Below are 12,289 nucleotides of genomic sequence, written 5' to 3'. Positions count from 1 at the left end.
GGAAGCACAGGGCCTCGGGGGCGGGGCGAAGGGGAGGGCCGGCCGTCGGGAGGGGGCGTCGCTGCGGAAAGGCCAGCCTCCCAGGGGACAGCCTGAGACTCGCAACGCTGACTGCTGCTTGGGCACCTCCGCCTGGCTAAGCCTAGACGTCCGAAAGCCTCCCTCAAGACTCACCTCCCTTAGTCCGGGTTGGGTTGACCTCACAAATGCCACTCCGGCCCCGCATCCTCGGGGTGGCCCCAGTCTGTCTCCGTGCGGGGCTGGCCGGTGGGACGGCACCTCCCTGAACGCCCCGCGGACGGGCGCGGGGAGCGCCCGGAAACTACAACTCCCAGGGTTCTGCGCGCCCCGGGGCGGGGCTTCCTGGCGGCGACGCCCGCGGACAGGAGATGGCCGAGGCGCCGGGCTCGGGGCGCCGCTCGCTGTACAGAGCGGTGGGCTCGCCGCCGTGGAAAGAGGTTTTCCGGCAGGTGGGCGTGGGGTTTGGGAAGCCTCGGCGGGGCCGCCGCCGTCCCGCGCGCCGGGCGAGGCAGCTGGGGGAGCGCCGGGCGGCGGCGGCCCCGGAGCGGGACCGGACCGGGCTGGGCCGGACCCGGTCGCTGCCGGAGTTTCTGGGCCCTGCGTGCGGGGTCGTGGGAGCCCGCCCAGGCCCAGCGCGCCGCGGGTGCACCTGTGCGCTGCCACCACCGCCTGCTGGTGTCGGGGCGGGGGTCGGGGGCGCTCGGCTCACTTCCCTCCTGCGGGCGGGGAGTTCTGCTCCGGACGCGAGATTTTGTCCGGTTCGAACCGAGCCCCAGCGGCAGCGCGCGCCTGCGGCACTTCTGGCCTGTCGTGGCATCAGCGTGGTCCCCGTGAGACGGCCCACCTTCCCGGGAACCTCTGAGGGGGCGGGCGTGTGTACCCCCCATGGGAGAAGAGTCCGGTGCTGGGAAGGACTGCTCGGCGCAGGGGCTTCCCGACCTGGGCTGTGGCCGCTCCGAGCCAGACAGGTCTTCGGTGTTGGGGCGCTGTTCCCTGCGTCGTAGAAGGTCTAGCAGCATCCCGGGCCCCTACCCGCTGGATGCCAGGAGTCCTACAACTGAAGTGACAGCAGGAGGGTCTCCAGGCATGGCCCATGCCCCGTGAAGGATGAAATCGCCGCAGGCTGAGAAGCCTGGTACCGGACAGCGGCTCCGGGAGCCACATCCAAAGCAGCAGGAACGTGGGTGTAGCCTGAACGTCCTGTTGTAGCTCAGCACGTGCTGAGCTGTGATTACCCAACCATGAAGGACGCTGCCCTTGATCAAGTTGGCTATAAAAATGATGATCTGGGGGCGTCTGGGTGGCTCAGTCAGTTGGGCGACCAACTCTTCTTGGTTTCGGCTCAGGTCATGATCTCAGGGTGGTGAAATCGAGCCCTCCCATCGTGCTCATGCTCAGCTCTGAATTTGCTTGAGATCCTTTCCCTGTCCTTCCCCCTCTGCCTCTGCTCCTCCCCCAGCTCACACTCTTTCTGTCTCTCTCTCTTCCTAAAATAAATAAGTAAAATAAAATCTGAATGTGGTGATCAGAACACATAAACAAAGCATGATAATTTCACCTGTCTGTGAATAAGGACTGGACAGAAATATGCAAAAATAATAATTAGGGTTGTAGTTGAAATTTTGTGTCTATAAATTTCGGTTAATGATTTAGCATCTAGTCTAAGAAAAAAAAATTTTTTTTTTAGAGAAAGAGCATGAGTCTGGGGGGAGGCAAGGGCAGGGGCAGAGGGAGAGGCAGGCTTCCTGCTGAGCAGGGAGCCCAACCTGGGACTTGATCCCAGGACCCTGAGATCATGACCTGAGCCGAAGGCCGACGCTTCACCAACTGAGCCACCCGGGTGCCCCTAAGAATCTTTTTTGTTCGTTCGTTTGTTTACCGGACTCACTCCCTGTCTTTCTCCTTCCAAGGCATGCCTGGAGAGAATGAGAAACAGCCGGGACAGGCTCCTGAACAGATACCGCCGGGCTGGAGGCAATATGCCAAGGAGATCTCAGAACACCCTTCTGGTGCCGGAGGTGATGGAAGAAGAGTGGAGTGCTTTGCAGTGCGTGGACAGCTGTCCAGAGGTCTTGACCCAGGTCAGGCTGGGGTATGTGTTTCCGGGGAGGGCGCTAAAGCAGCAAGAGTGCCCTGGGTCCCCAGGTCCTCTGAACCCATCCACCTTCCACCCTCCAGCCCCCAGTCAGGATTCCAACTGCCTTGAACCCGGGCTCTTCCGTCTTTAAGATTAGACTCTTCTAGATTCATGGTTCATAAATACCAGATTCTACCAATCTGCTGCATCATCGCATCTGGGAAACTATAAAGAAAGATGTTTCACCCCTGGGCTCCCCTGCTGGAAATTTTGGTTCAGCAGACATGGGCTAGCAATCTCTGTTAAAGTGGAGCTCTCTGATTCTCATCTCGGCCAGAGTCAGGGGCTGGGTGTGGACTGGAAACCATTTACCTGCACGAGGAAGAGCCCTGGCTTGGATGTCAGTGGTTCTGGAATTCTGACCCTGGTTTTGCTTTGGACCCTTACTTGTCCTGTGCCTCCAAGCTTCGCTTTCACGTTTAAATGAGGAAGAAGAGAGCGTGGTCAGCACAGTGAGGACGATATAAGAGAACCTTGGCAAACTGCTCTGACAACGTCAGGGCTGTCTGTCGTCATGATGCATTATCGGGCACGGGCCAGACGTCTGGGTTACATAGTCCTATTTAGTGCTCACAAGGGCCCATTCAGGTCTATTCCCACTTGACAGAGGCCCGAAGTGAGGTTTACGGGGTTAGGAACTCCCCCCAGCAGCTCTGGAGCTTTGGCAGAACAAGTACTTAGCCGGTGCTCTCTACCCTCTCCCCCCAAATTTGGGGCCCTTGTTTTGTTACTGGTGGTTTAATCATTTGTTGATGACTTCTCAGGGGGATCCCATTAGCACATCGTCAGCACATCCTACAGAAGGATTGGACAGATCTCAGTTAAAGCGGAGTTCTTCAGGCCAGCCTCCCAAGCCTGAGTCACTGGGGGACTTGCTGGCTGATTAGAACTCCACTTTCTCCTGCAGTTGGAGGGGCTGTTGGACGTGACCGTGCTCGAGGAAAACCAGCAGGACATGGCTGACCAAGGTGACCTCTGGGAGGGGCCTTCCACCTGCGCCTAGCGACTGGAGCGCCAAGCGCTTCTTAACTGCCCCCCCTCTATGCCCCGCTCCGGGCGGGTGTCCGAAGTCCCTGCTTTTACTCTGGAGTCTTGGCTCCCCCCGAGAGTCTGTTGTGACTGGGCCTGGTGCTCGGACTCCGCGTTCCGTGCGATCGCTTTCTCCTGGGGACTAAGCTGACCAGCTAGCGTGAGCGAGGAGAGGGGTGCAGGCGGCTCAGCGAGCGGTGGGGCCGAGAAGCCGCCTCCGTGTGGCGAGTCCGGGTCCCGTGTTTATTCTGTCTTCCGGTTCCTCTCCATTAATAGCTGAATAGCAGTCCCATCCCCGTACAGGACGCAGTCGAGATCAGAGCGCTCGCGTCCCTACTTTGAGTGCCTTCCCTCACAGCCGTTCCCTGCTGCCTCCGGGCGCTCGTGGCGCCCACCCCCTGGGGCATCGCTAGGGCCGCGGGGTGCGGCCCAGCAGCTGTGTCGCTGAGCCCTGTCGGGCCCTGGCTTCGTTGTTATTTCCTGTAAGAGACAGCGTAGACCTGCTCTCTAAGTCTGTAGGCTTATGTAGCGTGGGGACAAGAGCCAGCGCCTCGCCAGTAAGCGGCGGCTGCCCCAGGAGGGTGTGGGAGGGCAGACCGTCGGCCCGACTGCGAAGACGCACTTCTGGCCAGGTCGTAAGCGTTAAGGCTTTGTGGTCCGTACGGTCTTTGGGGCAGCGATTCGGTCCTACTCTGGTGTAAAACGGCCGCAGGGCTCATGGGCACGGCCGTGTTCCCGTAGGACTTGACTTAGAAGATCGCCAGTGGGCTGGTCGGGCTGTGGTTGGCTGGCCCTGGCGTGTAGACTGGGAGCTCACACTTCTGTGCGTGTGTCCCTCCTTCCTGCCACATCCTCGGCGTGGTTGCGTGCTCGCTGCGTGAAGGAACACAGATTGTGAACAGCACAGACTGAGCACACGGACGTCGGGGAGCAGATCGCTTTAAACTCAGCACCTAGTGCCCAGTCAGGGTCTTCTCTCTGCTCTGCTCCCGTCGCCTGGGGGGCGGGGGGGGGGGCGGTGAACGCTGTGTCCTCGGCCCTTACCCCCGCGCTGCTCACGCAGGACAGGCAAGAGGGGAGGGAGCCAACGAGACGGAGCCCGGCAGAGCAGATGGGTAGCGGGATTCTGCCTGGATTCTTCTCTGGTGTGGGTGCGGCTTCACTGCAGGCCAGGGGCCGGGTCGGGGAGGGAGGCGGGAGCTGGCTGGAGCGGCCCTTTGCCCTTTGCCCCGCAGAGTGGTGCGTCCTCAGGGAGTACGAGAAGAGCCTGCAGTTCGATGAGAAGTGTCTCAGCGTCATGCTGGCCGAGTGGGAGGCAAACGCCCTCATCTGTCCCGTGTGCACAAAGTAAGAGATTCCAGACCCCTCGCGGATGACGGGTGGGTGGCATGTCCCCTGGAAGCCGGTTGTCCGGAAAGGTCTGGGGGTGCCGGGGTGCCCGCTGTGATCCCGGCTCTGCTTCCAGGTCCAACGTGAGCGTGTCAGGCGGCGTGGTCGCGTGTCCGTGTGGCCTGTACCTCCCCTCGCACGTGAGTGTCCCCCGTCCCACGGTGTCTGCCTGCTGGAGGCCCTTCGCTGGCGCTGCCGGAGCCGGTGGTGCACGTTTGCTCCCGGCGGCCCGGCCGGCTCGCCCCGGGGGCTGCAAAGCAGCGCACGCGCGCTCGAGACCTTTACAGCGGAAACACCGGTACCTGGTCTTCCCGCAAAGTTCCCATGTGGGAAGACACCACGAGTGGCCCTAAGTGGCGGGATGGGGGCTGAACGTTGGCGGCAGCGAAGGGTGACGCCGAGTGAGCGTTTCACAGTCGCTCCCGGCGGCCAGTACTCCAGGCCCCGGGCCGGGCGGGGCTGTGCAGCCGGAGCACGAGCGGGTGCGGTGTGCGCTCCGGGTTCGCGGCTGGGAGGGGCGCGCGGAGCCCGGTGCGGCCTCAGGCTTTGCCCGCTCCGTGTAGCTCAACGGCTTTTTTTTTCTTTAAACAATTCCCCTGTTTGAGTATTTCCTGAACGTTGCATTCCTTATCGTTGAAAAAGAAGAGAAAGCCTTGTTTCCGTTCTCCGCCGGGTTACCGACGGGTACGACGGCGCAGTTCAGGTGGCGCAGGTGGCCCCGTGCCCTCCTGGTGCGGCTCACGCGGGAGCGGGGGGCCACCGAGGTCAAGGGGTTAGCACGGTCGGGAGCCCCGCCATCCCAGCGAGCCGGCCTCGGGGAATCGGGATCTTCAAGCTGTTGACTCGGAGGTGACCGGGGTCACGTTGTAGCTTAACTTTTTTATTTGCTAGTCTCCAGAGTTGACGGAGCAAAAGCTTCGAGCCTGTTTAGAGCACAGCGTGAGTGAGCACAGCGCGCGCTGCCCGCACACGCCTGCGTTCTCGGTGGCGGCCGGGCCGGAGGAAGCGCCCTGTCTTCTGATGAGCTGCGCGGTAAGCCTCCCGCGGGACCCAGCGGCCGAGCCGCCAGCGGCGGGTGGCGGTCCCGCCCGGCGGAAATCATACAGACAGGTAGATGTTCACAAATGCTTAGTCTTGCAAAGGAGAGCGGGGGTAATGTGTTACTTACGCTAGGAGGTCCACGGTCACCCGAGGGCCTCCTGTTCCAGAGAGGACTCCGGGACGGCCGGGGCGCAGCCTGGACGGGGAGGGCCGGGTGCCCCTTACCGAGGGTAACGCACGGCCATGAGGACCTGCGCGAGCGCTCTGGGTGGTCATGGGATGACGGAGTGCGCCAGACCGCCAGATAGCCAGGGGCGTCCCCCGTGCCAGCGGTCAGGGGCTCCTCAGCGTGGTGGTGGGGCTGAGCGAGACGCCCACGGTCGGGAGGGGAGACCCAGGAACGCATGCTGGCCCGAGGGCGCCGCGAGCTCGGGTCCTGCCGGCAGTGGGCCTGCCCGTCAGTCGTGGGTTCACAGCCACCGGCCACCCCTGTGCTGAGGGGAGGGTGTTTGGAGCCCGTGCCTGGGACCTGACCTGAGCCCCAGGCGCACATGCTGCAGGATGGGGGTCCCGAAAGCAGACGCCCCACCGGAGCCGCCTTGTGTCCCTGCTGATGAGACCTGAATCGTGGACGGAGGTGGTGGTGGTGACTGGGACTCTGTTTAAATCCAGGCTTGTGATACGTGGGCTGTGATCCTCTAGAGCGGCCTCCACGCTTTCTCCTGGGGACACGACTCGCTCCGCCTGAGACAGGCCCTTGTAAATGCCAGCCTTTAATTTATGACTTATTTTGTATTAAAAATTTCAACCTGTCTGTTCTTGGTGTGTTGTGATGGAAGCCGAAGGGGGAGGAATAAAAGGACAAAGCACCTTGGAGGAGAGAAATCAATTTTATTGTCCATCATTATGTTATACAAAAATCTCGGAGCAAAAGAGTCGTAGAGAAGCAATAAACAGAGTAAATGAGAGGGCAACAGAAATAATTTAAATCTGAGTTATTCTCCATGATATCGGGAAGGCAACCACCTCGAAGCCCGTGTGCGTCTGGCTTCAGAGCAGGCTGGTTCCCCGGCAAAGCCCGGCGTCCGGTCTGCTCTACGGACTCTTGACAAAACCTTTGAGATCCTCGAGAAAAGTAATGTATTCCTGGTGCTCCAGGGCTGTGCTGAGCTCCACCAGCTCGTCTGCGAACGTGTTATCCACCCCTCGGTCGGCCAGGAAATCCATCAGGTGGTCGTACAAGGCCTGTGGGCAACAGAGGCCCTTCCTAGTCCCAGGCTGCGCCCCTGCCGGCCGCCCAGCCGCCCGCCCGTCCGCCCCCCTGCCTGCAACTCACCCAGTCCAGGGAGTCGGTGTTGAGCGTGTAATTCGTGTCCTTCCAGTCAGACTCGCCGACGGACTGAAAGCTCACCTCCCTGATGGAGAAAATGTCACTCTCCTCCTCCTCCTCTTGCCCGACCTGAGAACAGATGGCGTTTGGAGGAAGTGAAGCCCTAGCCCGGGACAAACCAGGCTATTTATAGCTGCGAACTCCCCAGACTTCACCCCTTCCCCGGCTCTGCTGGTCTCCGCTACCCAACGCTGGTGTCCTTGCCCCCCCGACCCCCCCAGCCCACAGTACCTCATCTTCCGGATAATGACAGTCCAGCACCAGGGCCTTCCTGCCACCGTCCTTGACGACTTCCACCACGAAATTGGGCGTGGACGTCAGTTCAGGCTGCGGAAGCGAGAGCGCGTCAGGCCGCTGCCCGGACCGGGGGGCTCGCGGTTCCGGGGGTCTGACTACCACCACCGTTAGGACAGCCCTTAGCCGCTTCCAAACTCCTACATGATCCTGCAACTCAACACGGAGCCTAGAACCTTCCACAGCACTAAAGCCACATACCAGTTTGTTCGGGAGGCTGGGCTACACTTCCCGTTGATCCTTCCCCGAGTTCTGAACCAGGTTTTAGAGGGCGGAGGGTCAGTCGCTTCCATTAGCCCCCTACTTGTTCACAGAACTTCCTAGGTCTCGAATGACGAAATCTGAGCTGGGCTCCCAGCTAAGTTAATTGATCTGCTCTCCCCCAGGCCCGTTTTTCCATCCGTGCACTGCAAAGCTGGCCTAAACCTCCGCTGCCCGTTTCGGGCTCTTCTTGTGTCACAGCCCAGGACCCAGGCTGGGGCATCCCGCTAACCGGCCGTCCTCACGGCTCAAGAATCACAGCGCCCCTCCCTGTGGTGGTGAGCCGTCCTGCATCGGGCGATGGCGGCCGGAGCGGCCGGGACAGAAGCGCCCCGGGGGGTGTCCTCTCTGTGCTCGGCTCAGAGGCGGTCCCAGGACCTGCTTAGTCAGGAAGTCCGGGCACCCTGTGGCCCCGATGCTGGCCGGGCCCTAGACCAGGCACACTGCCTCCTACGACGTGCGAACCAGGCAGGAGAGCCAGCGGCGGGGCAAACACCTTGTCGACGCATCGGGCCTTAGTCTCTGATGCCCCAGCTTCAGCGGCGGGTGTTTACTGCCAGCCCGTGACACGCTGGAACGTTCCTCCCTTGCAAACGCTCCAGATAAGATCCCAAACCTCTCCCGATCCTGGGAAGACTGAAGACAGGTTCAGTCCCTTCCCACTGAGCGAACACGGCCGCAGCGTGGAGCCCCAGCCTGCAGGGGCCGCGGTCCTGGTGCCGAAGCCCGAAACCGCTGTGCGGGGAGCAGAGGCCCAGAGATGGCCGTGCCCTCGCCTGCCCTCACCTGCGAACGGAGGAGATCAAGGCCCGCACCCCGCTCACCTCCTGTTCTTCCACCTTCTGCCCCTGGGACGGCTCCTCCTCCCCGTCAAACGTGGGCGGGATGCTGTTGTTGATGTTGAAGGTGACGGTGATCCTGCAAAGGGCAAAGACGAGGCCAGGGGCTGAAGCTGTAACGGGTGGACAAGTAGCGAGCGCTACCACAGTGACAGGCCCGACTGAAACAGTGTGTCAGAAGCTCCGCACCGACCCGGACATGGGGTCGGCAGTCTCCCTGCCCCGGCCCGGCTTCATCTCCGCCACACGCAGTCCCGGGGGCCCTCCACTGGCGGTGAGCGGCTGAGCGCGCGGTGGCCCTGAACGGAAGCCTCCTTCCCCGAGAAGATCTGCCCACGGAGGGGGGAAGAGAGGCACCACTGTCGCCCACCGTCAGCAGAGGACCCAGAGGGGCTCGGGGGGGTGGGGGCTCCCCAACAACACTATGCGCCGCCCAGGGCAGCTCTTTTCCATTTTTTTTAAAGGGTTTTATTTATCCATTTGAGCAGGAACACAAGCGGGGCGGGGGGGGCAGCAGATGGAGAGGGAGAAGCAGGCTCCCCGCTGAACAGGGAGCCCGACTTGGGGCTCGATCCCAGATCCCCGGGATCATGACCTGAGCCGAAGGCAGACGCTCAACCGACTGAGCCCCCCGGGTGCCCCCAAATCCATTCTTCAAAATAGCGGTGGGAAGTTTTATAATCACGAAGCAGGCTGGAAACACCCAACTCATGACAGTTAAGCTGCAAGACTCCTCAGCTGCCAAACCCTGCTCCCAAGTCGGACTGGGCGCCGGAGGGAGGGGCCCTCCGGCACAGACGCCCCACGGGTCCCCTGGGCTTGCTCGGGACCCCCACCCGCCACCCTCCGGAGCCAGGAAGCTGTTCTCCTGCACAGCGATGCTGGTGTCGCAGTCGGCCACAAAACCTGTCTCACCTGTCCCCGGGCTGACCAAGCTGAGCGCCTGGGCGCACAGGTGCAGTTTGGTTCACGAGAACATTATCTATAATGAGCCCATACTGGCCATGAGTCACACCCTAGAAAGATGGCTTAGGGGATGTCACGGGGGGGGCCCCGGGGGCGGGGGGACACCGGAGGCAAAGAAAACCAGAACCCGACTTTACAACATACACAGAAGTTTACTCAAAAAGGGGATGGTGAACAGCTGAACTCAGTACAAAGTTCCCCACCTTTCTCCCGGGGACACGCACTGCCCTGTGTCGCCCTCCGCTCACACGTGAGTTACACAGCTCACGTGTTCCCTGCTGTAAACGCCAGGGCAGGGCCTGGGTTCCCACAGCAGAGCCCGCAGTGTGCGAGTCCACACCGCAAACCCGAGGCCAAGCTGCATCGGTCAGCACTGTACAAATTTCTGAATCTGGGGCGCCTGGGTGGCTCAGTCAACTGAGCATCTGCCTTCGGCTCAGGTCATGATCTCAGGGTCCTGGGATCGAGTCCCACGTGGGGGGGGGGGGCGTCTCCGCTCAGCAGGGAGCCTGCCTCTCCTTCTGCCTGCCCCCCCCCCCCCGCTTGTGCTCGCATTCTCTATCTAATAAATCTCTTTTTAAAAAAAAGTTTCTGAATCTGCGTGTCTGGATTCAGGCACGGCCGCACCGGGAGACAGCCCGTACTGGTCCAGCAGACTTCCAGCGACATCCTTCTCTACGGTCTTACTTATTAAACCAACTCGCAGCAGATCCGTGTGCAGCGAATAAATCACCTGGAAATCGTGGCCAAGGACCTGCTGGAACTAAAGGCAGCTCTGGGAGAAGGCAGGGCAGGTCCCGCAAGGTCAGGGAGTCGGTCCCCTGCGGCCCACTCCGACCGGCCCACTCCGACAGTCGGTCCCCCTACAGGCCCCCCATACTTACTTTTCTCCCCCAACTTTCTGCACTAGCTTGGCTTCCGTCCCGTTCACTTCCAGCTCCCAGCCTCCAGACATCTTGGGGAGGGACTTGTGCTTCTGTATCTTCTTTTCCTCCTTAATCTCATCATTCAGGAACTCAACGAAAGCTTTATCTCCTAAGGTGAAAATCCATTAAGATACAGAAAGAGAAAAGCCAGTCAGTCTAAACCCTAAAAAAGACCCGGGGCGACTGCAACCAGAAATCTGGCCTCGGGGCTGTTGCTGACACTCCTGCCGGGGATGCGGCGCCCCCGGAGCCCGAGTCACACCCGCTAGGCCCCGGGGTCCGGACCTGTGAAAGTTCGGGTACCCTCAGCGCCAGGCTGAGCTCAATCCCGGAAAAAGGACTTCCAGCAGCGAACTCACCACCACGTTTCACCGCGAAGCCAGGAGTTTCCCGGTTACCCCCCCTTCGACCTGCCACCTTCAACCCCGACCACCGCCTCCCCAAAGCTCCCTTTCCGAGCCTCGGGACGAAGCCGGCCGCCGGGGAGGGGAAGCAGCGCCGCCCCGAAGCGCCACACTTGCTGCGTGAAGACGGGAAACGCGGTCCCACGCGGGTGCAGCCCGGGCTCGTCCACCAGCGGGGGCGGCTGCGGACGGTGGCTCGGGGCCCCCCACTGCCGACCCTTGACCCCCAGCCCCTGAACCCCGTCCCCGGGCTCGACCCCCCGCCCCCCCGTCCCCCGACTCTGAGCCCCGGCCCCGGGCCTCACCCTGGGTGTGCAGCTCGCCGCAGCCGCAGCTGCAGGGCCCGCGGGCGCGCAGAAGGCCGGCGCACACACGGAGCAGCCCGAAGGGCCGCACGCACGGCCGGGGCGCGGGCTGCAGCAGCGGCCGAGGCGGCGGGGCGGGCGCGGCGCGGAGCCCGGCGACGGCGGAGCCCAGCGCGCGGGGCACTCGGCGCAGCAGGGGCAGCATCGCGGCGGCGGACACGTGCGGGTGCGAAGGACGAACCCAGGCCCCAGATCCCGGCCCGCGCGCCGCCGGAAGTCCCGCCCCACCGGGAGCGCTTCCGCGCCGGCGCAGTGCGGGCCCGAGGCGCCGGGCTAGGCGCGCCCCCTGCTGGGGGCCTCCGAGGTCAGCGCCGCCGCCCGCGCCGGATCATCCCGCAGGACCCGCCGTGCCGCCGAGCCCTGCGGGCCGCTCTGCTCCAGGGCGGGCCCTCTGAATCCCCGCGACCACCCCCCCACCCAGCGTGCACCCCCACTCCGACGTGCACCCCCCTCCGCCGGCGTGCACACACCCCGACGTGCAACCCCACCCCGACGTGCAACCCCACCCCCGGCGTGCACACACCCCCCTGCGTGCACCCCACCCCGACGTGCAACCCCACCCCCGGCGTGCACACACCCCCCTGCGTGCACCCCACCCCGACGTGCAACCCCTCCCCCTGCGTGCACATACCCCCCTGCGTGCACCCCACCCCGACGTGCAACCCCTCTCCCGGCGTGCGCACACACACACACCCGCGTGCACACACCCGCCCCCCAGCGTGTACCCCGCCCCCTCGCATGCACCCTCCCAGCGTGCACCCAGTTACGAAGGCACGGCATTGTTCTGGGGCCAGGAGGCTGGGAGCAGGAGCGAGGGGCCCAGAAAGAGCTTTCAAGACACCCAAGAGGCCACTTCAGGCCCCCAGCTATGTTCCGTGACCTACACCGTTTGCCCAGGCAGCTTCTGGCAGAACTTCTAGGCGGTGTCAGAATCACAAAGATGCAAAAAACCTCAGTAGCTAAGGATTTTAAGGTAACAAAGGGGATGCAGAAACTGAGTCTCCAGCCTAACTACATCAGAAATAAGAAATGAGTGGTAAAACTCCCGGGGCTGTTTCAAAAGCAAACAAGGCCGTCATCCCTTACGGGAGATGAGCCCAAGACCCCACCGCATTTATACCGGCCCCGCAGTGCGCCCACAGCGCCTTCGTCCGGCCGGACTGTTACCTCCACTTCATTACAAGATTAAAGTCTCCGCCCTGGGAGGAGCGCAAGCTTCATGAACAG

The 12,289-nt window shown here is 62.4% G+C and overlaps 2 protein-coding genes across 2 annotated transcripts; one reads left to right on the top strand and one right to left on the bottom strand.

The window, feature by feature from the left end:
- Positions 1–195: 195 nt before the first annotated feature.
- On the top strand, positions 196–6,431 carry RPAIN (RPA interacting protein). Its single transcript, XM_036078338.2, has 7 exons — positions 196–470; positions 1,932–2,102; positions 3,066–3,126; positions 4,423–4,534; positions 4,653–4,716; positions 5,468–5,608; positions 6,290–6,431. Exons 1-7 carry the CDS (start codon positions 390–392, stop codon positions 6,317–6,319), a joined length of 660 nt encoding a protein of 219 aa, XP_035934231.2. The 5' UTR covers positions 196–389; the 3' UTR covers positions 6,320–6,431.
- A 57-nt stretch (positions 6,432–6,488) lies between these two features.
- Positions 6,489–11,286, bottom strand: C1QBP (complement C1q binding protein). Its single transcript, XM_036078334.2, has 6 exons — positions 11,003–11,286; positions 10,252–10,402; positions 8,387–8,480; positions 7,239–7,334; positions 6,954–7,076; positions 6,489–6,862 (listed from the first exon to the last, which is right to left on the bottom strand). The coding sequence occupies exons 1-6, from the start codon at positions 11,205–11,207 to the stop codon at positions 6,713–6,715; spliced, it is 819 nt and encodes a 272-aa protein (XP_035934227.1). The 5' UTR covers positions 11,208–11,286; the 3' UTR covers positions 6,489–6,712.
- Positions 11,287–12,289: the final 1,003 nt, after the last annotated feature.

The sequence above is a fragment of the Halichoerus grypus genome, chromosome 2 (assembly GCF_964656455.1).
Source record: "Halichoerus grypus chromosome 2, mHalGry1.hap1.1, whole genome shotgun sequence".
NCBI lineage: Eukaryota > Metazoa > Chordata > Mammalia > Carnivora > Phocidae > Halichoerus > Halichoerus grypus.
The sequence above is the reverse complement of the archived record's forward strand: the minus strand, read 5'-3'. Positions and strand labels throughout refer to the sequence as shown.

Excerpts from the sequence above, each read along its gene's own strand:
- RPAIN (XM_036078338.2), top strand. The coding sequence starts at position 390 with ATGGCCGAGGCGCCGGGCTCGGGGCGCCGCTCGCTGTACAGAGCGGTG. Across the intron at positions 2,103-3,065 it reads GTCCAGAGGTCTTGACCCAG|TTGGAGGGGCTGTTGGACGT; the intron begins GTCAGGCTGGGG and ends TTTCTCCTGCAG. Across the intron at positions 5,609-6,289 it reads GTCTTCTGATGAGCTGCGCG|GCTTGTGATACGTGGGCTGT; the intron begins GTAAGCCTCCCG and ends GTTTAAATCCAG.
- C1QBP (XM_036078334.2), bottom strand. The coding sequence starts at position 11,207 with ATGCTGCCCCTGCTGCGCCGAGTGCCCCGCGCGCTGGGCTCCGCCGTC. Across the intron at positions 10,403-11,002 it reads CGGCGAGCTGCACACCCAGG|GAGATAAAGCTTTCGTTGAG; the intron begins GTGAGGCCCGGG and ends TTTTCACCTTAG. Across the intron at positions 7,077-7,238 it reads GTCATTATCCGGAAGATGAG|GTCGGGCAAGAGGAGGAGGA; the intron begins GTACTGTGGGCT and ends ATCTGTTCTCAG.